Source organism: Ictalurus punctatus, unplaced genomic scaffold (assembly GCF_001660625.3).
Source record: "Ictalurus punctatus breed USDA103 unplaced genomic scaffold, Coco_2.0 tig00004240, whole genome shotgun sequence".
NCBI classification, from domain to species: domain Eukaryota; kingdom Metazoa; phylum Chordata; class Actinopteri; order Siluriformes; family Ictaluridae; genus Ictalurus; species Ictalurus punctatus.
The window spans coordinates 55,743-82,568 of NW_026521099.1; the positions used below are offsets into that span (position 1 = coordinate 55,743).

General features: G+C 40.5%; 1 protein-coding gene across 17 annotated transcripts; it reads left to right on the top strand.

The window, feature by feature from the left end:
* The first annotated feature begins 429 nt into the window (after positions 1–429).
* LOC128631122 (TBC1 domain family member 10A-like) lies at positions 430–26,532 on the top strand. Of its 17 annotated transcripts, none has more exons than XR_008395276.1 (13): positions 430–530; positions 626–760; positions 1,638–1,691; positions 1,795–1,910; positions 4,892–4,970; positions 5,071–5,171; positions 5,281–5,991; positions 6,275–6,434; positions 11,386–11,535; positions 15,256–16,066; positions 16,469–16,520; positions 16,648–17,712; positions 18,691–19,719. XR_008395276.1 is itself a non-coding variant. In XM_053679236.1 (8 exons), exons 6-8 carry the CDS (start codon positions 23,091–23,093, stop codon positions 24,288–24,290), a joined length of 855 nt encoding a protein of 284 aa, XP_053535211.1. In that variant the 5' UTR covers positions 6,442–6,954; positions 11,386–11,535; positions 15,256–16,066; positions 16,469–16,520; positions 16,648–17,712; positions 23,035–23,090; the 3' UTR covers positions 24,291–26,532. The 17 variants fall into 17 exon arrangements, 4 of the variants coding, with proteins under 4 accessions (XP_053535211.1, XP_053535210.1, XP_053535212.1 ...); XR_008395277.1 differs by lacking the exon at positions 18,691–19,719 and adding an exon at positions 18,190–18,683; XR_008395275.1 differs by lacking the exon at positions 18,691–19,719 and adding an exon at positions 17,980–18,183.
* The last annotated feature ends 294 nt before the right edge of the window (positions 26,533–26,826 follow it).

The window sequence follows — 26,826 nt, forward strand, 5'->3', positions numbered from 1 at the left end:
TAATCTGATCATTTTATTCAGCTGTTTAATTATTACTTTCTAAATAATAAACAAATGAATGTTCTGGATTCATGAGGAATGTTTACATTTTGTGTCCAAACTCAAAAGTTTAAACAAAGTGTATATTTATGATAATAAAGCACAAAGAACGTGAAACCTCAAAACGTCTACAATCATCGATGAATTAAATATTAATTTAAAAAATTTAATTAAATAAGAGTAAGATGAAGTATATTTTTAATTAAAATGTAATTAGGAGCACTTTTAAAGTGGATTTGATTTAAAATAATGATAAAGCTGTTTTTTTATGTATTTGTATATCTTATCCTCTATCGTGTTTAAGAAGAAGAGAATAATGAAGCTTTTTATGAAATAATATTTGGGTTTATTTTATTTTATTTTCTCCTCAAAGATTCAAATTTACGTCAACGTCCGTTACGTTGGTGACGTCACCACGAGCGCGAGAAGTCGAAGGTAGGAGCAGAAAGCGGTGTTAGTGTTAGTTCTGGCCCGTTTGGACCCAAACTAAAGTGAGTTTATTTGGTTCTGTGTAACCGAACCCGTTCTGTTTTTTGCTGTATTGTGTGTATGTGTGTAGTTAACAGTGTTAACACCTGTGTTTCAGGTGTATCAGTATGAAGCAGGCGGTGACGGCGCACTGATTCACTCTCGGAGCTCGGTTCACTAATGACCGAATCACCGAGGAACCGACCAAATATAACTCACACCCGCACGGAGAAGAAGAACAAGAGGAGGAGAAGTGAGAAATAACATTTTAAAACTGTTTTTATTCACTCTGGTTCAGTATTAATGTTAATATTATACAAATATACTAGCGGTGCTAGCTTTTGAGGAGGCAGTCCAGTCCACGCATGCGCAGTGTAATTAATGAGCAAGCTATTCGAAATGTGATTAGCAAATAGGTCGATGTTATTTTTGATTCTATTTAAAACGATGAATTCACTCTGTCAATAACTGCCCAGTCTGAGAATACTGCATGATTTACTTTTATAAGTGGACGTGGCAGAACGACATTTAGCTTCACTGGCTAATTAGAGCTCTTTTACTAGTTTAATGGCTGAGTCATCCGGCTTCGCGCATGCGCAGTGTGGGTTAAGGCGCTATAGTTCTCTTCTTTTGAATTATTATTATTATTATTATTATTATTATTATTATTATTGAGACCATTTGGGGTGAATTTGGAGCATGGGGGGGTTCGAGTGACCCCAGAATGACCTATAAATATTCTTTTAATATCTCCGGAACTGAAGCAGCACAAACGAAAATTTTTACGGCACAAACCAGCACAAACTATTCTGCATGTTTTGTGTTGGTGGGGGGGCCAACTTCACGCAGGTTGTGTGTGTGTGTGTGCTCTTCAAATATCCAGGTGTTAGATGGTCAAGTGTGTAGTGTACAGATAGAGTGCACAATTTAAGAAATAGGAACCAGTCAGAGAGAGGACATCGAAATAAGAACAGAAAGCACTGACCAAATAAGGAAATAGATTAAACCGGTACACGGCGTATGGGAGGCAGGAGATCGTGACAGTTATGTTGAATTATAACGTGTTGGATTATAGAAATAAATAAAGTGGTACTGATGTGTGTGTGTGTGTGTGTGTGTGTGTGTTTTAGGATGAACTGGAGTGGGGCAAAGAGAACTGCATTCAGATCAAACGGATACAAGAGGTTATGACTCTCACTCACTCACTCACTCACTCACTCGCACACATCTATACACACACTTCTCGACACAGATCCCTAACTATCATTTCTGGTGTGTGTGTATTAGAGGTGGCCGAGTTGTTTGAGGATCTAAAGAATTGAGTGTCACAATTCAACATGCACATCAGCGAAACTTTTCCCTCTGACTACACCAGCACGCACGCACAGAAATTCATAGTGCAGGTAACACACACACACACACACACACACACACACACACGAGTAGAGCAGGTGTAGTTTAACAGCATATGTGTATAAAGAGGCTTTTTTCTTCAGGTCAAAATATATACAGCAGGGGTGCCCAATATGTCAATCGCGATCGACTGGTCGATCGCAAAGGAAGTGCAGGTAGATCACTAGTTGACGTAGTTAGTTGACGTACAGGGCAGCCAGTCTGAGATCTCGTCTTTTCTCTCACCACACGTGTGCTATCAAGCGCGCCAGTGCTAAAGGCTAGCAAGCGAAATCGTGGGGAGAGGACATTTTTCAGTCTTTTAAAGACTTCATTGACAAAACCCAGCTCCAGTGTGCAAATTGATATCAGTCAATGGTTGAGCAGTGCAAATGGATTCATTGCCAAGTGCAGGGAAGACGATGCTTTCCCTGACTTCTTTAACTACCACTGTGTTGTGGATAAAAAATGTCATAAAATAAACATAAGGGAGACCTAGCATCCAGCAAAAAGAAGAAAAAAACGGGCACCTAGACACATAGAAGCGGGATTAGGCGGACATTGACGGAATGGAATTACACTTTAAAGATCTTTAAGAGCAGTAGTAGTCAAAAAAAGCCAAAAAGAGGTATACGAGCTGAGCTGAGGAGTGCTAATACACACACACACACACACGCTCGTACAGTCAAGGGCGGGCAAGTAGACACAACATACACACACACTCTCTCGCTCTCATACACACACATGAATAACTTTAATAATATCTTATAGTAATAGAGAAACTATAAAAAGACAGAATAGTAGGATATGCAGGACAGTAGAACTGTAATGATATTAAGAAGTTGGAAGTACAGTAAACCGCTTTTCAAGTAGTATAAATATATATATAAAATAAGAAATATAGTGCAAATATGAAAATAAATTATAAACTAGAAATACAGGAAAATGTAAACTTACTCATGACTCAAATGGTGAGGGTTCTTGGCTCGCAAGGAAGGCCTTAATTTTAAGAAAGAACCATGAGGAGCCAGTTATAAGGGTGGCTGGGTCAAACCGGCCCCTCCCGAGATAACGATAAGACCAAGGTCCCTCCCGGTTGTTTAGTCGTCTTGTCTACGTCATTTTATTTACCTAGGTAATTGAGAATCCTGGTTTCTGACCACCTAGGTAAATGAGAATCCTGGTTTCTGATTCTCTATGTAATTCAAAACGCTGGGTTTTTATTTTCTGGGTTATTAGAAATGCCTGGGTTCTGATTCTATGTGTAAGTGAAATAGGCCTTTTCTGGAAACATATGGGTTATCTAGTGTGTAAATACAGTATAAATACTGGAGCTTAAGCTCAGGGTAGGGGGATCACTTCTGAGAATTCTCATCGGTGTGGATCTCGTGTGGTGGAATGGAACAATAAAGCTGGACCCTTGCTTCTTCTCACTCACGGCTGGTGTATTTTTTCCATCTCCAACTGGTCTCAGAGGTAGATGTGAGTATTTATTGGCTTTTAAGTTGAGTTTTAAATGTTTTTGGGTAATAGGCTAAATTTGAGCCAACAACTGCATAATACACCAACAAGCCTTATGCACAAGAATGCTAAACGTGAAAGAGATCATGGATGTTGAAACAAAGATCGCCTGTTCTATACGTGCTCGTTCACTTCAAAGACGGCTGTTCCGTGCGCATCTGGAGAAGGCAGACTACGACCAATCAGCTCCTGCTACACACTGACGTGAGACGGCTTAGTAGGGGTAAATTCCTGCAGAGATTTCGAGAGCTCTGTCCGGAGATAAGCGAGTTTCTTTTTGCTGTTAAACATGCAGAATACACCCAGGTCAATGATGATCAGTGGTTGCTGGACTTTTTTTAACCGAGCATTTTTAACCGATCTGACCAACTTAATTTGGAGCTGCAAGGAAAAGACAAAAATTAAAGGCAGTTAATGCCTTTAAACGGAAAATGCAACTTCTGTTTTCAAAGCTGCAGCACCATGTTTTTGGGAACTTCCAAAACCTCGCGTCAGATCTGGAGACGCAGCGGAAGGCTTGTGCGCAGTTTAACATTGCACGCTACACGGAGCAGATTGACAGCTGTCGGTCAGAGTTTGACAGACGCTTTCAAGACTTTGCTTTATTGGAGGCATTCGCCACATTCATGTGCTACCCGTTTAGGGACAATGTTGAGGTTGATTCACTCGCATTGAAAATTGCAGCGCTGTTTCACCTGAACTCGTCTGAAGTGGAGGATGAGATTTTTTGAAACTACAGACTGACATTCAGCTGAAGTCCAGGGCTCATGGACAGTTCTGGAACTTACTCACAGGGGAAAAGTACCCAAACATGAGGAAATGTGCCACCTCCTTGACTGCATTATTTGGCTCTACTTATTTATGTGAGTCAGCCTTTTCCCTCATGAAGATCATTAAGTCCAAATACCGTTCCACAATGACTGATCATCATTTGGAGGCCTGCTTGAGGCTGGCTACCAGCAGCTACTGTCCGGACTATGCAACCCTGGCTGATTCTATTCAGTGCAAGTCATCAGAGTAAGGTAATGACCAAAAATGTACTGAATTGTATCGCGCCATAAGGGTTCATGCAGTTATGCAAGGTACATGAACATATATTGTATGTATGTATGTGTGTGTATATATATATATATATATATATATATATATATATATATATATATATATATATATATAAAGTATACGCAGTATATAAATAAATATGTTTAGCATTTTTAGTGTAGGTAGATCTCTTTGACTGGTCATGTTAAAAGTAGCTCGCAAGTCAAAAAAGTGTGGGCACCCCTGATGTACAGTAAATATAAATATTAGTCATAATTCGCAGCCTTAGAAGCACAAGCATCCAAAGTAAAATTGCAAATGCAGAGTTTAAAATTGTCACCATGACGACAAAGTCCAAGAAGTGTAACTTACTCCTGCAGAAAATAAATAATAATTATTATTAAGTATCAGTGATGTTTCCGTTGTTCAGGTGGCGATTGCAGGCGCATTTTATCCGAACTGCTTCCTCCAGGGAACTCTATGGAAACGACCCCAGGACCACCATAGTGGTATTCAGTCAGCTTCCATTTAACTAGGGGATTATTATTATTATTATTATTATTATTATTAATAATAATATTTCTCTCTCTCCCTCCCTCTCTCTCTCAGGTGTGTAATCTCCCTCCATTTGCATTCCTCTACTATAAACAGCTCCAGTCTCTCTTCAGACACTGTGGTTAAATCAAATCCATCTCCTTTGACAGCTCCAGGTGTGTGTGACACCACTGTGTGTGTGTGTGTGTGTGTGTGTGTGTGTGTGTGTGTGTGTGTTTAATTGTGATTTTCTATAAACATGTATTGTGGGTCTGTGTGTATCAGGGCCTATGTAGAGTTCTACCGCTCGTCAATGAGAGGTTCTGGCGTTCTCCCAGAGGTCTCTCTGTCTCTCCTCCTCACGCAGCAGAGACTTCCTCTCCATCTCAACGTTTAACCCGCTGGAGAGGTGGAGACTTGGGCAGGGGGGTAGTGTATCTCACACCTCAGATATACACGGTACACACACACTCTGCAGCGAGCATCATCAGATGAGTCATGGTTACATTTTAAGTGAGAGTAGTCATGTGACCACATCTCCTAGACAGTGACAGTTTAGATGATGTTCTGTACATTAGTGCTGTTCTGTTACAGGTCTCTCTCTCTGTGTCTCTCTCACTCACTGTGTGTGTGTGTCTCTCTCAGGGTGAATGTGGATTTTCAGAATCAGTCAGTGAGCCCTGTCGGGGTTCTGAGCAGCTCCATTGAGTTGGAGAATCTTCCGTCTAACCCTGTCTTTATCGTCAATATCACCGAGGTGTCTGTTCCGCCTCTTTCACTTTCAGTGCACAAATAAAAAAGAAGCTGTGGCTCCTGTGTGTGTGTGTGTGTGTGTGTGTGTGTATGTGTGTGTGTGTGTGTGTGTGTGTGCACTAACAAGAGGTCCAGGTGCAGCCTTTGGATATTGATGAAGATTTACTGCCCCTGCAAGACCTTCCTCAACTGCGTAGTCTGGAGCAAAGGATGCAACAGAGCCCAGATTACAAGCAAAATCTGGTGAGTTTTTTTCCTTTTTGTTAACAACTACTTGCACAATTACACAGCTACTGAGAGCATTTCTGTTTTCTCAAGGTGACACACTCGTACTCAAAGCACAACACTGAACACCACTTTGATATTAGGGAACAGTTATGACCTACTCTTTAGTAGAGATGGAAAACACACAGGGCAGGGTAACTGCAGGAGTAGTGAGAAGCACTGACACAGTTGACGAGGCAATACATGCTTATTAATTATTTGTTTTTATACTAGTGTATATTATTTTTTAAATCGGTTTCAGGTAAACTGGTTGGCGCTTATTGACGGGGTGTATGTGCGTGACTGCACCTGGCGCATATTGAAGAGGGTGATTGCTAACTCCCTGGCAAAGAATCTCAATTGGAGGGGAGTCAATGGAAAGACTTCACTGTCCGCTCTCCAACTCGGAGAGGTCGTGATTGGTAAGTATATCTGTTTACATACAGAATTAGCTGTCTCTCTCAGATGATATGTAAGGGGTAATCCACGGCTAGATGTGCATTAAACGATTTTAATGCATGATGTGGAGGAAAAGAACCACTCGTTCAAATCGTTTAATGCACACCTAGCCATGGATTACCCCGCCTATACCATGGTCTTTCCACAATTAATAACGTTAAAGCTGTCATTGGTTTAGAAGTGCAAACTTTGATTAGAAGTTTAAAATAAACTTTGGGAGGTCCCACTTCGGCTCTAATTGGCTATTTATATTTCTCTGGTTTACTTTATTTAAATGGTTAGTAGTCATATGGATCCCAGCATAGCTGGGACAGGCACGCCTTTAAGATTTATTAGTTGGAACGTCAGAGGTATGGGTAATCCTGTCAAGACATCTAAGGATTTTATACATTTGAAACATTTAAACTTCAATATAGTATTTTTACAGGAGACGCACCTACGTCTTAAAGTATTAAAGATCATCAAAGGTTACTCTGCCCTTGGGTGAGTCAAGTCTTCCACTCGAACTTTAATTCGAAAGCAAGAGGGGTCGCTATTTTAATTGACAAAAGGTCACAGTTTTCCTCCACTAACGTTGTTGCTGATGTGAACGGTAGATATATTATAGTTGCTGGTACTCTGATGCAAAGACAGGTGTTGTTGGTAAATGTACACGCTCCAAACTTTGATGATGTGGAATTTGCTAATAGATTGTTGAGCAATCTCCCTTTTTAAATACTCACCTGTAGATTTTCGGTGGAGATTTAAACTGTGTAATTCACCAAAACTTTGATCGGTCTAATCCCCGTACTCTGAATCAATCTGCTATGTCTAAAACATTTTCCGATTTTATGGGTCAGAACGGTCTCGTTGATCCCTGGAGATCCCGTAACTCTGCTCTTAAAAAGTTTTCTTTCTTCTCCCAGGTGCTATCCTATTGAAATCCTATTCGAGGATTGATTATTTTTTATAGACAGCACTCTTGATTCTTGTGTAGTTTCTTCTGACTATTTGGGTATTGTAATTTCTGACCATGCGATCATGAATTAGATATTCATCTTTCTATTTATAAACGTAGCCCACCGCCTTGGAGATTTAATTCTCTTCTTTTAGCAGACAGTGAATTCTGTGAGTTCATTTCTACTTCTATGGATGACTTTCTTTTCTTCAGTCAGAATGACTCCACCTCTTATTCATTGTTATGGGAGACACTTAAATCCTATATCAGAGGGCAGATTATTTCTTACTCCACTCTCTGTAATTAAAAGCGCACTGCTAGGGTTAATGAACTTACATCTGCGATCAGTAGTCTCGATCAAAGATGTGCGTTGAACCCCTCTCCAGAACTTCTTAAACAGCGAATCGACTTACAGGCAGAATTCAATCTTATTTCGACTAAAGAGGCGGAGCGCTTGTTGTTACGTACTCCTGGTTCATATTATGAACATGGCGACGAGCCGAGTCGTTTACTGGCACGTCAGCTACGGCGACAGGCCGCTTCCCGTCTCATACCTAGTGTTAAAAACACTCATAATATCGTCACTACAGAGCCCATGGAAATTAATGCTACTTTTAAATGGTTTTACTCTTCACCTTATAAATCTGAATTTCCTGCAGACGATACTAAAGTGAATGCATTTCTTCAAGACCTTTGTAACCCTGTTAGTGATTCGAATACTGCCATGCAACTGGACTCCCCACTCTCTTCAAGAAATTTGAATTCAGTTAAAACTATGCAATCTAACAAAGCTCCTGGCCCGGACGGGTTTCCAGTTGAATTTTTTAAAATGTTTATTGGAAAATTAGCTCCATTGCTTTTATCTGTGTTCAACGAATCCTTGGAATGTGTCTTTGCCTCTGACTCTGACACAAGCCACGATAGCTCTGCTTCTTAAGGAGGGTAAGGATCCAACCTCCTGTGGTTCTTATAGGCCGCTGTCTCTGCTTAATGCAGATGTAAAGGTGTTGGTGAAAGTAATGGCATCTCGTTTAGAGAACGTACTCCCTTATATTATATGTGAAGAGCAGAAGGGTTTTATAAAGGGACGTCAGATGTTTTTCAATACCCGTACGCTCTTTAATATAATTTATTCAAAGCATTCGGCAGTGCTTCCTGAGATTGTGATTTCATTAGATGCTGAAAAAAGCATTTGATAGGGTTGAGTGGGAGTATTTGTTTGCAGTCTTGAGGAAGTTCGGATTTGGGGATGAGTTTATTTCTTGGATTAGCCTCCTTTACTCAACCCCTAATGCCAGGGTTCAGACAAACGATCTCGTCAAGGTTGTCCTTTATCCCCTCTGCTTTTTGCTGTCGCTATCGAACCTCTGTCTATCGCATTAAGATCTTCTCTCTTGTTTAAAGGAATAGTTCGATACGGTGTAGAATACAAATTGTCGCTATATGCTGATGATTTGTTATTGTATGTAACCGATCCTGTTGCCTCTATGCCAGCTGTCTTGGCTGTTCTGGAGTCCTTTGGTGTTGTCTCTGGTTATAAATTAAATTTGGATAAAAGCGACTGTTTTCCTGTCAATACTGCAGCATTTTCTCTCCAACAGTCAGATTTACCGTTTCGATTTAGTCAGTAAGGGTTTAAATACCTAGGTATCAACGTGACACGTTCTCTATCTAATCTTTCATCAGCTAACTTCACTCCCCTTATCTCAAAGGTTAAATCTAACATTCAGATTTGGGTAACTTACCCCTTTCTCTAATTGTCAGGATCAATGTCGTCAAAATGAATATATTACCGAAGTTTCTTTTCTTGTTCCAGCAAGTGCCTCTTTCTCTGCCAAAATCATTCTTCGATTCATTGGATAAGATAATTAGTACTTTTATTTGGGGAGGGAAGCCACCAAGGGTTAGTAAATTATTGCAGAAATGTAGACTTAGTGGAGGACTTGCATTACCCAATTTTCAATTCTATTACTGGGCTGCGCACATCCATAAACTCTGCTACTGGGTTAAATCTCCTGGATCTTCTTGGTCTAAATTGGAACTATTGTCGTGTAGGGAATCCTCTTTACCTGCTTTACTTTATTCCTCTCTACCTACAAAACTCTCCCTATATACTGGTAATCTAGTTGTCCTCAACACTTAGGACTTAGGACTTAGTATCAGTTTAGACGGCGCTTTAAATTTGTAGGTGCATCCTCTTTGTGTCCTTTAGTCAACAACCACCTATTTCCTCCATCGTGTTTGGACTCCACATTCTCAGTGTGGGATGACAAGGGTATTGAAGAAGTTAGAAATCTGTATCACGAAGGTGTGTTCGATAGCTTTGCCAATCTGGCATACACTTATGACCTCCCTGTGACTCATTTTTTTTCGGTATTTTCAAATTCGGAATTTCGTTTCTAGATGTTTTCCTGATTTCCCCTCTGCGCCTCCTGAACAGGCTTGGGAAAGCTTGTTTTCAAACAATCCACATCAGAGAGGGGTGTTGGGAACGTGCTATAGGGAGGGTACAGTCTACCACTTCCTGTGCTCGTCTTGGACTCATCCAGTTCAAAGTTTTACACAGAGTCCATCTGTCCAAGTCGAGACTTTCTGTGATGTATCCGGACGTAGAGGACAAGTGTGATAAATGCCATGGCTCTCCCTGTCATCTTGGCCATAGGTTTTTCTTCTGCCCTGATCTCCATGGTTTTTGGACTGTTTTTTTACCATCATGTCCACTATTCTCAGGGTAGATTTAAAGCCTTGTCCATTGATTGCTGTATTTGGGATTCCTGATGCCTCAGTTCCATTGAGATTGATACAAAAGGATGTTTTTGCTTTCACATCCCTTATAGCAAGACGTTCCCTACTGTTGCAGTGGAAGTCTGCTAAATACCCATCTATCTCCCAGCGGCTAAAGGGCGTGATGTTTTTTCTGAAACTCGAGAAAATAACATATAGGATGAATGGTTGTACGGACAAGTTTTTTTTATAAAGGGCATCCCTTTATTGTATACTTTATGGAGTTAGACACTTCCCACTTAAATTTTTGTGCCTGTTGTTGGATTTTACAATATCTTTATAACCAGCGACAGTTATTGGGTATCCATGATGAGGCGGGGGGCGGGTTTTCTGCATTTTTAATTTTGTTTTCCTTTGTTAGTGAAAAAAGAAGAAAAACCTGTGAATGTTTACTGCTGTGTGTTGCTCAATTTGTTTTCCTTGGGAAAGGGAGGGGAGGAGAGAAGAGAAAAGGTGATGTTCAGTTGACATGTAGACGTGTTCAGGAGAAATGTTCAATAAAAATGAAACTGGAAAGAAAAAAGTAGTTTAAAATAAACTTTAATTTCCATAAGTTAGGTGGTCAGATCTGGAATTTTGTCTGAAGTAAATCAGACACAGAGATAAAGTAGTGTGATAAGATTTAGGAATGATCACGGTGATCAAACTGGCTGGAATTACCTGTGCAATAAACAGTTACAGTGAGGGGGAAAAAAGTATTTGATCCCCTGCTGATTTTGTACGTTTGCCCACTGACAAAGAAATGATCCGTCTATAACTTTAATGGTAGATTTATTTGAACAGTGAGAGACAGAATAACAACAAAAAAATCCAGAAAAACGCACGTCAAAAATGTTATAAATTAATTTGCATTTTAATGAGGTAAAAGTATTTGACCCCCTCTCAATCAGAAAGATTTCTGGCTCCCAGGTGTCTTTTATTTTTTAATTTTTGACATGCGTTTTTCTGGATTTCTTTTGTTATTCTGTCTCTCACTGTTCAAATACAACTACCATTAAAATTATAGACTGATCATTTCTTTGTCAGCGGGCAAACGTACAAAATCAGCAGGGGATCAAATACTTTTTTCCCTCACTGTATAATGCACACCTTCCAGCCAATCAGAATCCAGTATTCACACTGACCGTGGTATAAGTGTAATTAATGCTTAAGATTCATAATGACTGTACGATATGTGTTGCTTTATTCCAAAGCTGCAGTTCATAGAAACCTCTTCACGGCTAAAGCTGCAGAGATGGAGGTCGAGGGGACCATGAAGAGGCGGCTCCAGCTGGCATCAGATCGAGAGTGTGGGCGCAAGAGCAGACTTTTGATAAAGGAGGGTATTTACAGTGTTTTAACTGGTGTGTTTTTTGCGCTATTATTAATTTGTTAAAATGTTCATATTATAGTCTATTTTTAATTGTTTATAAAAGTCCTTGCTGTTTTTAAGTGGCTGAATTAGTGTGTGTGCGCGCGTGTGTGTGCGTTGGTAGCTGGGTGGGTATATAGTTCTGGTCTGAAGTTGACATACCCCTTGCAGGAGAAAGAGACCCTGTGTAATCTGTTTAAACGACTTTTACGCATGTTTTGCAGAGAGATCATTTTCACCTTGCTGTTTGGGTCTCTGTCCCACACTGTTACAGTGCAGTATTGAGAGCGCAAGGGAGATCGATTTTCTATCAGAAACAGTAACTATATAAAATGGACGTCAACACGCAGCACTCTGTGAGGTCATTTCTCGCTCTCAACAGAGTAGTTGTGATTGTTCAGTGTTTACCACGGGGCCAAAACATTCAAGGCCATGGTGTATTTTGACTGTTCCTGTAGCATAATCTCACCAAACTGTGTGTACACGAGTCCACAGACACTGAGTCTATTCACAGTTCCATGCTGTGTAGATGTTCTGCTCATCCTCACTGTACCGTAAAGGTCAGAACCTCACATCTGTAACCTTGTAGCTTTCCTTAATCAACACGACTGTGACCAAGCTTGTGTAGCACTACTATTTTTAGATCTCCGCCTCTCAAAAGTATTGTCGCCCTGCGCGGCCGCCTCTCAAATCTTTTGGCGGCCAGCTCTCAAATCTGTTGGCGCCCTATGCGTCCGGCTGTCAAATCTATTGGCGCCCTATGCGTCCGGCTCTCAAAACTATTGGCGCCCTTCACGGGCAGTTCTCAAAAGTATTGGCACCCGATCTGAATTTTGCCACGGCAAGCACCACTCACATTTTCTTCAGGAAATGTACCTTAAAATAATAAAAAGTCTCTCACTAGGCTGTGTGTCGAGATAAACGTGAAAACATCTTGAGCTTGTGTTCACCACAGACCTTATTTCCGGCATTTAACCCAAAACCCCATTGACGGAAGTGCTAATACGCTGACTCGTTTCTGGGTTTCACGACTCATTCCTGCAGCACTCTGTAAGACGGGCTGTTGTTATCAAACCATCGAAGTAAGATAAGCGGCTTTGGTAATGATTCTTTAAATGAACCGATTCAGAATCCTCTTCTTGAATCGTTTGAGTCGTTCTCACTCGGTCAGGGTTGCACGTGTGGGTTGCTTTTCCTGCACGTGTAATCAGCACGTGTTCACAGACCGTAAATCCCGACCCCATGGTAGACACTCGACAGAAATTTCATACTAAAGTAAGTATTTTATATTTTCTGGGTCTAAACAGAGCAGAAGTATTGCTAACGTGTTGTACAGATTCTATTGGACTGGTGAACTGTGTGGATTTGTATATTTAACCCAGTTTAATATGGCCTGCTTTCTACAGTCAGAGACAAGTAAATCTGTTCTAATGTTCATTTATTTTCCATAGATAAAACACGTTTGTTTACACATGAATACGTACTTTATGCTTTCAGAATGGTGGAGATTTGGCTCTTAACTATGGTTAAGTGGGGGGTACTATAAAATGCACAGTTCTGAGACACTATATACCTATACTGTGAAATCAGTACATGTGTGTTTAGAATGATTATAGCTTTTGGGGAAAAAACTATTCTTGAATCTATTAGTCCTTGTTCTGATGCACCTGTAACGTCTCCCTGAGGGCAACAGATCAGAGCCAGGGTGAGAGCTGTCCTCAATGATGGTTTTTCCTCTGCTGAGGCAACGGGGGGTGTAAATATCCATCACGGAGGTGTTGTGGATAAAAAATGTCATAAAATAAACATAAGGGAGACCTAGCATCCAGCAAAGGGGAGAAGAAGAAAAGATGGGCACCTAGACACATAGAAGCGGGATTAGGCGGACATTGACAAATTGGAATTACACTTTAAAGATCTTTAAGAGCAGTAGTAGTCAAAAAAGTCAAAAAGAGGTATACGAGCTGAGCTGAGGAGTGCTAATACACACACACACACACGCTCGTACAGTCAAGGGCGGGCAAGTAGACACAACATACACACATGAATAACTTTAATAATCTTATAGTAATAGAGAAACTCTCTATAAAAAAACAGAATAGTAGGATATGCAGGACAGTATGGAGGATATGCAGGAGCTTAAGCTCATCACTTCTGAGAATTCTCATCGGTGTGGATCTCGTGTGGTGGAACGGAACAATAAATCTGGACCCTTGCTTCTTCTCACTCACGGCTGGTGTCTTTTTTTTCTATCTCCAACTGGGCTCAGAGGTAGATGTGAGTGTTGGCTTCTATGTTGAATTTTAAGTGTTTTTGGGTAATAGGCTATATTTGAGCCAACAGAGGGGAGAGGTAATAAATAAACTTATAAATGTGATTACTTGATGACCGTAGACAGAACTCTATAAATGTGAAATGTTTTGTTGAAGTTCAGATGAATCTCTGATGTACAGAATATTCAACAGAGTTCTGCAGAAAGATTTTGAATGCCTGTCATTCACCAGAACAAATTTGCAGTTGAACAGTCTATCTAAAAGAAAAAATCTAAACACACAATATAAAATTCCAGCAGTGTGAATAAAGCCTTTGTGTTGCTTTTAGCAAACATGTCTAGTACTCTCGGTTCAATGTACACAATTTACCCCATTTAAATGCATTTTGGAAATTGTTCCACATGGCCTTAAAGTGTGAATATTCACTGTATGCCAAATAAGTAATCAAAGAATGGAACTGAATTTTTTCTTCTCTAACGGACCATTAATCACAATTATAAAAGATGATGCATCAGGTACAAAGTATCAGGGTTTTTCCCCCTCTTTTTCCCACAATAGTTGCATGATTTTTGCTACACCCTTTCCACCGTGTGTGTGTGTGTGTGTGCACGCGCGCTACAAATCACTTTGAGGTAAAAATATTTTAAGGCAGCCACTTTCACCTTCCTACAACAATTGGTGACTGGTCTGAGGTGAAGCTTCTTGTCATGTTACTGTGGTCATGGATCACATTGTGGGGATCTCTGTAATGTAACCATTTCTGTAATTATCCTTACCTGCTTTTGTGCTTCTGTGTCTTCTGTTGGTGCTTTATTCTGCTTTTTAGGACCCGAGCACCGCTGCTGCAAAGCCCTATTGGATCTGCTGTTTATTATTGGGGCAGTCCACCGAAGGTGCAGCGCTTCCGGTGACCACCGGAGGGTGCATGCACCGGAGGTGCAGGGCCCTATTGATTTTCTGGTGTTTATTGCATTCTTGTCGTTTTTAAGGGCCTAAACATGGCTGAAAACTCCCAAAACTCGGTAGACGCGCCAGCACCAGTGAAAATGTAACTTACATTGGGCATGGGCATGGTCGAGGAGCTCCTTAGCACCCCTGAAGGCAGGCAATGGTCGGGATGAAGTTGCTCCGATGTGCACGATTTACCATATATATATATATATATATATATATATATATATATTAGATATTATATATATATATATTAGATAGATATGGGGTAATAAAGTGTAAAATATAGATAATTCACAATAATTTAATATCAGATATCAGTTAGATTCAGCTTCGGACACAAGTTCCAGGTACTGATCGAGAAGGAGTGGATCAGCTTCGGACACAAGCTGACCTCGGTGCGTATGAGCAGTGAGGGCGTGGCTGTGTGTGGGTGCGTGAACGCATGTATATTTAACCCCATCTTTCTCTCTGTGTGTGTTTCTCAGCGTGTCGGCCTTGGAGATGAGAATCACGCCAACTCGGAACGATCCCCTCTCTTTGTGCAGTTCATCGACTGTGTGTGGCAGATGATGAGACAGGTCAGCTACTGATGCTTTACACCACAACACTGTTGAATTCTCCAATCTGATTGGTCAGAAGGCGTTGGAGACATTTCTGGAACAGCAAGATTCTGATTCCAGCTGCAAGGGAAATTACAGCTTTATAGTGATGTGCTCGTTCTCGTTCCTATAGTAACAGCTCTTTCACAGGGTCTAGTATGGCGTACGCAATACATATTCTAAGCTTAATCGTAAACATATTATAAACATGTCACTTAAAGAAAAAGACGTATGATCATTGTGATCTAGTTAAGATTTACAAGTTATCTATTTATGGAAGTTTTATGGAAGTAGTCTCCAGTGTCACGGCAGAGAGGACATTGCACTTTCCAGTTTCTCAGTAACATTGCAAGTCTTATTAATTTCAAGAGTTAGGGGGAAAAAAGAGAGGCTTGTGAGGGAACTATTGTTTTATTTTAATGTTATAAAGTAAGAGATCATAATGAGAACTAACTCTCTTTTCCAGGACATTCCAAATTGTTCTTTGGCTATGCCCCATGTTTGTGCAATGGTTCAGACCGGTTTTTCCTCTTTTCGCAGCTTCAAAATGGCTTGCTTTTCTCCCATAGACAGGTCTCTGGTCTTCATGTCGGTTTATTCTTTTTAACAACAAATGCTGTCTCCACAGGTGAAACCCAGGGCTCAAACCAAGAGAAGACATTCAGAGCTATTCATTCTTTAAAGTCCATTTAACGAGGTACACCTGGCCAGCAAGAAAAACCATCAGTCACTCGTTCCAGTATTTTTGAACAGTTAATGAATAGGATGGCTTCAAAAAAGCTGCCATATTTTAAGCTGTGTAACACGTCTAGATGTAAATATGAGGAAATGAAAGCTGAAATTCTGATCTATCGTCTCATATTCGTCTTTTATCTCAAACCCAAATGTCTTCAGTATACAGCAAAAGCAAGTGAATTGGCCTTGATGTTCCAATACTTTTGAAGAGGACTCTAATTGTAAGAATTAAATATAATTTCCGTACTGAACAAAAGACTGATTATCTGTTCAGGCACTATTGTGCAGATCCACATTTAAGCATCTTACTATACACTGAGTTCAAAGAGCTTTTTCTCATCCCCATCCTGGATCGCCCCTACAGCTGCCTGTTTGGTACATTCCTCTACAGCAGTGAGCAGGAGAGAATGGAAAAGGTACGCTCCACGTTTCTCCACTAATGGGCGGAGGCTTTCCAGCCTGTCTGATTTTTCTGAATGGAAATGAATTTGTCTAAGTGTCTTATGACTTCTCTCTCTGTCTCTCTCTCTCTTTTGTTTTTAGGAAGTACAGGGTAAAACGGTCACTGTGGTCCTACGTTAACAGTCAGCCGGAGGACTTCACTAACCCGTTCTATGTGGACTGTAAAAACCAGGTGCTGTATCCACTGGCCAGTGTCACACATCTGGAGCTCTGGGTGGGTTATTATGTGCGCTGGAACCCACGCATGAGACCACAGGTGCTTATACTGCAAACCACACTCTATGAAATTCTGGGGAAATGCTCAAAAATAGTGTTTCCAATATATACCAAAATACCCAGTTACTTGTATAACTGAACAGTGTCACTTCAGACACATGATGAATGTCTCTTTTTATTTCTAGATGTTTCTGGGTTTTAACACCAAGTTTGCTTTAAAAAAACAAAACCATTTCTATCAGCACAAAGCTAAAAAAAACACAAAAGCTGGAGTAATGGGTCGGTAAGCATAAAAAGTGCCGTACACAGTGGAACTGGACACACGAGGATCTCTGACACTGTTGACCCTTCAGTGGTTCCATTTTCAGTTCTAGTTTGTAGGTACAGGTTTCAGTCTTCAACAACATTGTAGTTTTCTTTTTAAAATGCACTCCTTGGTTGTGCTCACTGCATTACAAACTCAAATCCAACATTGTGAGATTATTTTTTTTTAAGTGTGTTGAAATGTAGTTTTCTTGTGATTCCTCTATATTCCTGTATATTTCATGATTGGCTGGTTAGAAAACTACATGAACGTACAGGTGTTCCTAATAAAGTGGACGGTGAGTGAACATGACGTGGCTGAAACGATTTCCAAAACACTTCAGGAGCAGCTAGCGATAAAGATTAAGGTTACACCGGCTTGATGATTGATCTTTTAATAATGCTACATAAATAAATAGAAAGCGAATGGAATGATTTAGAAAATCGGTGTCCCAGAACGAAACTGATGTTTGTGTGCTTTGTTGATTTCTTATGTAGACGCCGCTCCATCAGAATTTGAGAGTTATTGTTTTTGCGTGAAGAACGTGGAGGAGCTCCAGAGAGAGGCCACGTCATCCTGCTCCATCTCCTCATCCTCAGAGCATACTTCTCCCTCCTCACATAGTGGTACACCACTTCACACTGCCGTCTAAATACACACGCGCACACACACACATACATACATTTAAGAGCACACACTGTCTTTACTCAATGAATACACTCAGGCACAAGTAGGGAGTGGATGAGTATGAAGCGGGCACACACACACACACACACACACATTCCTGTTTGCAATTTTTTTAACTATAGAGAAGTAACCTAGTGTCACATTTTATAAATCTTTAATACTTAAAAATGGATCTTGGATCAATGAGGTTTTCTACTGTTCTCAAGGTTTGGCATGCTGTGCATCCTGAGATGCTTTTCTGCTCACCATGTATGTAAAGAGAGCTTATTTGATGTTACCATGGCCGTCCTATTAACTTGACCCAGTCTGGCCATTCTCCTTTCGCCAACAACGTGTTTCCACCCCGAGAACTGTCACTTACCGGATGTTTTTCACACAAGTGTGTGTGTGTGTGTGTGTGTGTGTGGAAATCCTAGGAGAGCCGAAGTTTCTGGAATACTCAAACCAGACCATTTAGAATCTACAACCATGCCACGGATAAAATCACTGGATTACATTCTGGTGTTTGATGTGAATATTGACTGAAGCTCTTCATCTGATCCTGCTTGATGTTGTACACTGTGGTGTTGCCATATGATTGGCTGATTGGATAATTGTATGAATGAGCACATGTACAAGTGATCAGTGAGCACATCTATCTACCATAGAGGTATTTTGGGGCAATACTTGACAATGTACCTGACTTTGTTAGATTTGTGGCCAAGTTGAAGAAGCTTTTGACATCCCAATGGAAAATAATAAATAAAACAATCCAGGACAAATTCACTTTCAGTATTTTATTTTTACATAGTTTTTTTCCCCCTTAATGTTAATCTCTTTCTACAGAACCCGTCCAAACTTCATATGTCAATGTAGTAAGCAAGATAAACTGTCTACAGATAAAGAATCTAAGCATGCATCTGTTTTCACCCTTATAGAAAAAGTTTTGCAGTTCCTATCCAAAAGACACCAAGAGCCCAGATGTCCTTAGAAACTAAATGTAACCTCCAACTCGTGGCCTTTTCAGAAACTCGATTCCCAGACGTCGCCACACTGATCACAGTGCACCCTTCAAATCCACCGTGCAGCGGAAATGGACCAGTCGATTTAAACGGATTGTTGAAAATGTATGTTGTTCAAGGCATTTGTGGATTTGAAATTTCGCTGCAAACCGAGTCTGAACAGTCGCCAGAATCTGAGGCAAAAACACACGAAGGAACGAGATCACGTCGTCATTGCCTCGTCTCTGGTGTTCTACATTTTTGACGAAAGTAACACCAGAGATGCTGCGTTAAAATGGTCAAGAAAATTACACCAGAGTAAAAAAAAATCCCATTGTGTTAGATTATAAACATCGACTGAAACTCTCGATAGGACGTGACACTGTTGGAGAGTCGCATACGAGCGGACATTCAACAATATTTAGTAGAAGCCTTGTGGATGTTTTCGTCTGTGTTCGTCTGTAATATACTGGACTGTCCTACCAAGAGTTCGACCACAACACATTCAACTGAAGCTCATACAGTCGGCATACTGAACTCTCCTTTTTGCCATAGTGCGGCCGCTTAACAGGATAAGGCCTCAGAAGTCAAGCACCAGCAGCTTGTGGCTAAAAAACTGCAGCAGAATTGAGCTCGGTTAGGAGGTGACGGGTGACGGAAAAAAGCCGGGGAACCTCGGAAAGGAAAACAGGGCTGTGTTCCAAATCTTTTATCGCCTCCTCTTCAAACTCCAAAAACCTCTGGGCCCTACAGCTAAATCCAAAGCTGAGGAAAACAACCGTTCAACTAAGAAGGCCTTCTCAAACACAATGTTTGAGCGAAGGGAGGAAATGATCAAACACAGATCAATTGGAACACAGCCCATACAGCAAAACCGTAAAAGGTGCCATAGAGCGTAAATGATTCAAAAAGACACAAATCTAAGCCCAGTACAACCAGTTGAACATGAATAACACGCAAAGCACATTTCACAAGCATATCTTTCAAAAATGTCCAAAAGTACAAATTCCCTAATAAAGGAAAAAGACATGTTTGTGCTAACATGTAAGACTTGAGTTTCCACATCTTCCAAACAAGTACACTTCAGCGTCTTCCTTACTGCAAGCTCGGCTCTGCAAATCTACTACCACTATTGTACCAGTAAACACACACACACAGACAGAGCAAGTTAGCAAAGATCGGTCAACAAGGTTTCTTCAACACAACCACCTTTTGATACACGTACGCTCACTTCATATTGTCAGTCCCTTTTTAAAAGTGAATTAAACCATGAGCAGCTATCTTCTCAAAAGTCCGGTCAATTTCAGAGCACAAAAAAACTGCCTATATACACAACAATTCAGTCCCACGTCTCTGAAAGAAATGCAGAGCACAAATGTACAAATCACTGTGATTTCTATTTTTCTTACATGTGAAAAGGATGCTTGTAAAAAGATGATAAATCTTCACTGGGAATTACTTTAAGGTCATCAACAATTAATTTATAAATCAGGGGAGCCTGGCTCTGGTCCTGAATTCCTGTGATCATGCACAGTGTGATGATTTCTCATCTAACACTCCTACCTAATGACCCGAGGACTTAAATCGGGTGTGATTCAGGAAAATTCCCAAACTGTACTGGACTGTAATCTTACAGGACCACAGTAAGGCTTCCCTGCTCTAAAGCGTTTCCTACAGAAATATTTATTTGAACATGATGTGGATAATCTAATCACAGACTCTGGATTAACGGTGCACACAGCAATGCTTTCACACAAAAGTGTGATGGACACTAAAAAGCTGGAGCAGCACTAATGCATGAATAGTTTGTCTCAGAGTTTGTACTTTCAATTAGAAACACATTAAACCTCTGCACAGTTTCCATCTTCATATGAATAATATTGTAAACAGTCGTATTAGTGAGAATGAGGACAAATGGTTAAATATTCACAGAAAGTTTGACTTAGTCACAAAGCAGATGTCCCTCCCCCACCCCCCACTGAGAGCATGTATGCATTGAGCAGTGCTCCCTCTTCAGGCTGGGAGATGTATCACAGGTTACACCACGTTGTCTTCTGTGGGCGGCTCAGCGTTGGGGGGCTGGAGGAGAGTTTGTTGAACTGTAAAATGACATTTTCACTTAGGGGTGTACTCACTTTTGTTGCCAACGGTTTAGACATTAATGGCTGTGTGTTGAGTTATTTTGAGGGGACAGCAAATTTACACTGTTCCACAAGCTGTACACTCACTACTTTACATTGTAGCACAGTGTCATTTCTTCAGTGTTGTCACATGAAAAGATATCATCAAATAGTACCATAGCAGGCTGAGAGTCTCACATCAACAAAGGTCAAGCGTGCTCATTAGAATATCAGCCTGGAAAGTTTTCAAATCGGTCTTATCAGTGTTTTTTTGCTCGCTCATTCACACTTTGCACTATGGTTACGATAACAGTCTATCCTTCTGCCCAACATGGATAAAACTGGCCATGTCAGCCATTTTGACAGCCTGTGGTGTTGTCTGGTTAAAAATGTAAGTTTATATTCTAGATTATATTTGTAGTACATCTCCTTGCACATGCACTTTTTCCCCTTAATAGTACAGGGACATACTTGTGCATGAAAAGCAGATAGAACAGTATAATCAAAAAGAGTGCGAAGAAGGGGAAAAAAGTAGAGTACTCGTGACCCCGCCCTCCTTTAAGCCAACCAATGAAAGCAAAGCTCGTTATCAAACAAAATCAAGGTCTACAAAATAACCTGTTGGGAGAACACCACATATAAACACTACACCTTAAAGTGACTAACATCCTATATAAGGTTTGCATAATTATTAGCTTCTCCAATTCAGGAAAATGGGTCAAAAAAAAAAAGGTCAGAAATTGTAAAATGCCTATCAGGGGGCTGCAGCACACTGACGATCGCAAAATTATGGAGGTGTGACCTCCCAACAAAAATGCTTTGTGATGAATACTCGACAGGAGGCAAAAAAACGCGGAGAAGAAAAGGCGCTAGTTGACTGCAAAAGACTAAGAAGAATAAAACGTGAGAGAACCCATTAGCCAGCACTGCCACCATGTTTCAGAACTGCAACCTTCCACGAGTGTCCAGAAATACAAGGTGGCAAGTGCTCAGAGACATGGCTACAGTAAGGAAGGCTGAAATACAACCGCCACTGCATAAGACTTACAAGCTGAAGCATCATGACTGGGCCAAGAAATACCTGAAGACCGTTCCTTATAGGTTTCATGGACCAATGAAATAAGAGTGACTATAGATGGAGCAGATGGACCTTTTCCGTCTGGTTAAAGATGGACTGAAAATGAACTCCCAAATCTCCAGTTTGTAGAAGATCCTTTCTTCAACAATGGTACAGGAAGAAGTCAGCAACGTTCAAGAAGACCATGATCTTTATGCAGGACAATGCTCCATTCAGCTAAAATGGATCATGAACAGATCAAGAAACTGACATTCAATGGAAGGCTCACGGCGGTTATTGAAAAGAAGGGTGGCTACATTCATCACTGAATAGCTTTGAAGGGCCAAAATAGTTCATTGTTACTTCACTGAATAACTTCCTGAGAAATTACATTTTTTTATTTGTTAAACCTTCTATTTTGTTGGGAAAGAAACATTTAGGATCAACTGAGATCACTGTATTTGTTCACCAATCAAATTAAGCTGAGAAGTACCATTTGCCATGTGTTTGGGTTTTTTTTTTCTTTTTACAGGCCTAGTTAAATAAATTGGAATATAGAAGTACAGTAGAAACGAGAAACCGGACTGAATGCACGTTTTTAAAACGGCTATAGTTGTGTATCCGTGGATTGCAGGCGTGAAAAAGTGAAAAACTGAAATCTGACTGAAGCGAATGTAGTTCAGTTCAGTCTGAAGTTGTAGAGGAAACATTCGCACTCGGTAATCTAGTTTTGTAACGCCACACAGGTCATAAGCTCTGTTAGAAATTATATATCGGAGCTACAAACCCCACCCTGCTCCGCTGTACGAGGCGACTCAACACCGCCATCTTGTGTTTGTGTGTATGTGTTGCTGTGTTCATGAGGCAGTTTTGCTTAGTGTTTTCTTTAAGGTTTAATGTTCTATATTATTGTGAGTGTGTGTTTATGTATTTTAGTGTGAGCTGTAGTTTTGTTTTGTAATTTTACGTGTTTTATTTCTTCCTCCCAGATTTCTGCACTGCACAGTGTATTATTAGAAACAGGGCTTCTCTGTGTAGGAGAACAGTTGTTTTGTGTTATTAACAGCAAGTTATATCGCTTATTGTGAACCGTTATGTGTGCAGGAGGCGGTTCAGCTGGACGGAGAGATCCTGCATGCGCTGTGAAGCGAGTGTGTTCTATGGCGTATCGGCACCTGGACAAGCACAAGATCGAGCCGGTGCTCTACATGATGGAGTGGTTCATGTGCGCCTTCTCCAGAACTCTGCCCTGGGCCTCGGTCCTCAGAGTGTGGGACATGTTCCTGTGTGACGGTCAGACACAAACACACACTTGTCCTTCTTTTCTTTCTGTGTTGATTCTCTCTCTCATTCTTTCTTTGTGTAGGAGTGAAAATGATATTCTGTGTGGGTTTGGTGGTGTTGACGTCCATGCTGGGTACTCGGGATAAGCTCAAGGCCTGTCCGGGTCAGTATGAGACCATGGAGGTCCTCAGAGCGATTGAGCCTAGATACATGCAGGAGGGCTTCTTCGTGCTCCAGGTAACACAACAGAGAGAAGGAGGAGGAGGATGATGATGATGGGTCTCTCACTACTGTAACATTTCCTGTCATTACTGTAACTATGCGAGTCCATGCCATGGTGATCAAGCATGTTTTATCCATCATCACCTTCGTATTTCTACAAAATTAGCGTTCATAAATATTTATCATCGTCTTTTACATGACGTTGTAATGAAGCCCATTCTAACACATTAAGTACAGTAGAATGACATTCTATTCCAGTTCATTTTTGTGACTGATTTTTGCTGTAGGTTCTGGAGTTGCAGGTATCGGCACAGGACGTGGAACGTGAGCAACGCACGCAGCTGAAGCGCTGGAAGAAGGAGCACGGCGAGCCCGGCCCCAAACTCCCTCAGAGAATGCACAGTGCTCGCACCATCATGGCCACCGAGCCTCATACACACCAAGACCTCCGCCAGAAACCCACCATTATGGTCCAGTACCCATCGGTCCCTGAGGAGAAGTCCGAGCCGAACCTCAGGAAGAAGAGAGGGAGCCTGAAGAAAAACCAAGCCCTCATTCCGAACCCCTATGCGCTACCTGGCGAGTCTAAACCTAGTCAGATATTGGACATACAGCTTCTGAACCAGGAAAATCTCAATCTTGTACTTCCAAATACACCATCACATCCACCACGGCTCCCTACAATGCAGGAAAATCAGGTCAAAGAGACGAGCACTTCTACAGAGCGACTCGTGCAGCGTCCTCGAATTCCTCCATCGATAAGAAACTGGCGGAATCTATCCCTCTGCAACATCTATCCCTCCTTACTGCTCCTGTACACGGATCACCTTCAGCGTGGCGTCCTCACCTGCTGAAATGTGCTCCTGTCCAATCCGGACAACCTGACCATGATGAGCTCCCTAATAATACAGAAAACTCAGCCACCATTTTGGATCCATCTACACACTCAAGCCCTCTGCTAACGCACAACGCACCTGCCACCCACGACTCGCCTGCTGCTCCCGAGTACAAAAAGAACACTCATTGATTTTTTTTTTTTTTGTTGTGCGTGTTAAACAGTGTGATACGTTGAGGAATTGATTATTGGCACACGTCTACTGAATAGCAAGGATCGTTAAGTCTTTAACGTGTGTAAACTATACTTGTTATAAACTATACGTGTTATAGTTTACACCGGAGGAACTGCAAACAATCTGAGAGAGGACCACACTTGGTCCAAAAATGTACACACACTCCACAAAAACTCTGCAGTTGCTGAGGACTGTTTACTCGCTCCAGTCTTCAGAAGGGAAACTACCTACAGATTCACTTTTGAAAGACTTTCACAGGCATCACAAACATTTGTTTATATTACACTCGTATCAATTTGGCAGATTTTTTTCTTCTTAATCCGAAGCAACCACCACTTCTTTGTGTTTGTATTTCACAAATTTCCTTACCGCATCTTACAAGAGCTGCACGACAATCACAACAATCCTGTACAATAGGCACAGCCTTTTCATTAACATAACCTCAGTGAAATATCCTCTGTCTGTATACTTTACACGCAAACAAAACAACTCAAGCTGAGAACTTTATTGCTGATTCACTTTATACCACACCGCCTTCTAATATAGATCTGATCTATATTATATATACGTGTACCTTAGATAACGCCTCTCTGAACGCCATGGTGGGACGTTCCCGAGTTGAAGTACTGTACAAGTCCTAAGCATTAGATCACCCCAATTACTCTTGTATACTCTTTCCATACCATCGTGATCTTTGCCTGACGAAGCCATACACAAATCATAATTGACATTTGGGGCCTAATTCTAAAATCACCACATACAAAATGCACAACCATTTTGTCTTGCTGCCATCACAAAATAATAATGTTTAAACCTTAAGTAACAGGGTCACAGAGGGTGTATATATTTTTCCACACTACATGAAGTTTTGGGATTCTTATAGACTGTGGAACAGAAGTGTACTCAGTGTGTCTCCGCCGTTTTATTTCATATTGGAGTACAACCATTTTTCTTTTTTACCATTAAGGATGAAACACTTGTTTCTTTTAAAACACCGTCTTTAAATGTTTTTCTACCTCCTAACTAAACCCTCGGACTTAAGACAGGATCTTTGGAGTTGTTGACGCCCTGCTCAGGGTTAAACAACAACGTCTTTACATTACCTTCATTAATAATTTGTCAATCTATCCTCTTGGTTTTTTTATTTTTTTTTTGTAGCAAAAGTCAGGTCCTCTCTCATTTCAACAGGTCCTCTTGTTGGTGAATACACAGCAATCTTCTAAGGGTATTAGGATTTCTCGGAGCAGACATTGTAGCAGATAGTTGCAGAGTTTCTTCTGTGTTTTAACCACAACGTCTTAACCATTATTTTAACACTGAGACACACGACTCCCTTTAATTCGTTAACAAACACATTTGTAAGAATTCTGGTCAGCAAAACCCCCAAAAGAACACCTGTGTGTCTCTCTCTCACACACACACACCCCCGCACACCCACATGGTCACCAGAGGTCATAAATGTACTGCTGGGACACGGGATGTCAAAGCATAGACGAAAGCTTATGTATTTAGCGACAGTTCTGTGTAAGTATCCTCGTTGGCGGACCATTTTCTGAAATCTCGTTTATAGTTTAAACAAAATGCACGACTCTTTTAAAACACCGTCTTTAAAAAAGGTTTTTCACCCTTAAATTAACCTGGTTAGAAGGTAGGATATGTAATACATATTTTCATTTTCTTCAGGCATATTGTCACTTCAGTCTCCACAACAAATAACACCGATGGTTTTGAGCTTTCTTTCAGTAAAAGAGAACAACGACATCATACAGCCTTGAAGGACTGTAGAAATTTTTATTTTATCATCCTAAATGGTTAGGTTTAGAAGGCATGTAATACGCGCGTTTCTTATAAAACACCGTCTTTAAAACGTTTACCTCCTAAAGGGACCTATTTAGAAGGTATGTAAAAACTTTTTTTTTTTTTGGAACATTTCTTCGGGTATATCAATGTTTTAGAGTATTTATTTCAGTAAATTTTCATTCAAAGTCATGCCAATTTCTCAAAAGTGCAATCAATAAAGTTTAATTTATTTCACAAGCTTACATTCTGCTCATTTATGTTCACATTCAACCATTGTGTATTTTCTAACAGAGGAGCTATACAAAACAAACCCCCACAATCTAAATTTAATGTGTGGTTGCAAGATAAAAATTCTAATTTATTGAATTAATTAAATATTTAAAGTTGTACACATTATTTTGATGAGTTGTGTTGACATAATAATGTTGATAATTACATCAACTTAACATTGTGTGTAATTTCTGAATTAATTGATTTAAAACAAAATTTACGTCATAGTACATTTACATTTATTCATTTA

What these genes read in the sequence shown, in the direction of transcription:
- LOC128631122 (XM_053679236.1), top strand. Translation starts at nt 23,091, where the DNA reads ATGGCGTATCGGCACCTGGACAAGCACAAGATCGAGCCGGTGCTCTAC. An exon ending in GGACATGTTCCTGTGTGACG is followed by an intron (nt 23,224 to 23,296) that starts GTCAGACACAAA and finishes TTCTTTGTGTAG; the next exon opens with GAGTGAAAATGATATTCTGT. An exon ending in AGGGCTTCTTCGTGCTCCAG is followed by an intron (nt 23,452 to 23,723) that starts GTAACACAACAG and finishes TTTTTGCTGTAG; the next exon opens with GTTCTGGAGTTGCAGGTATC.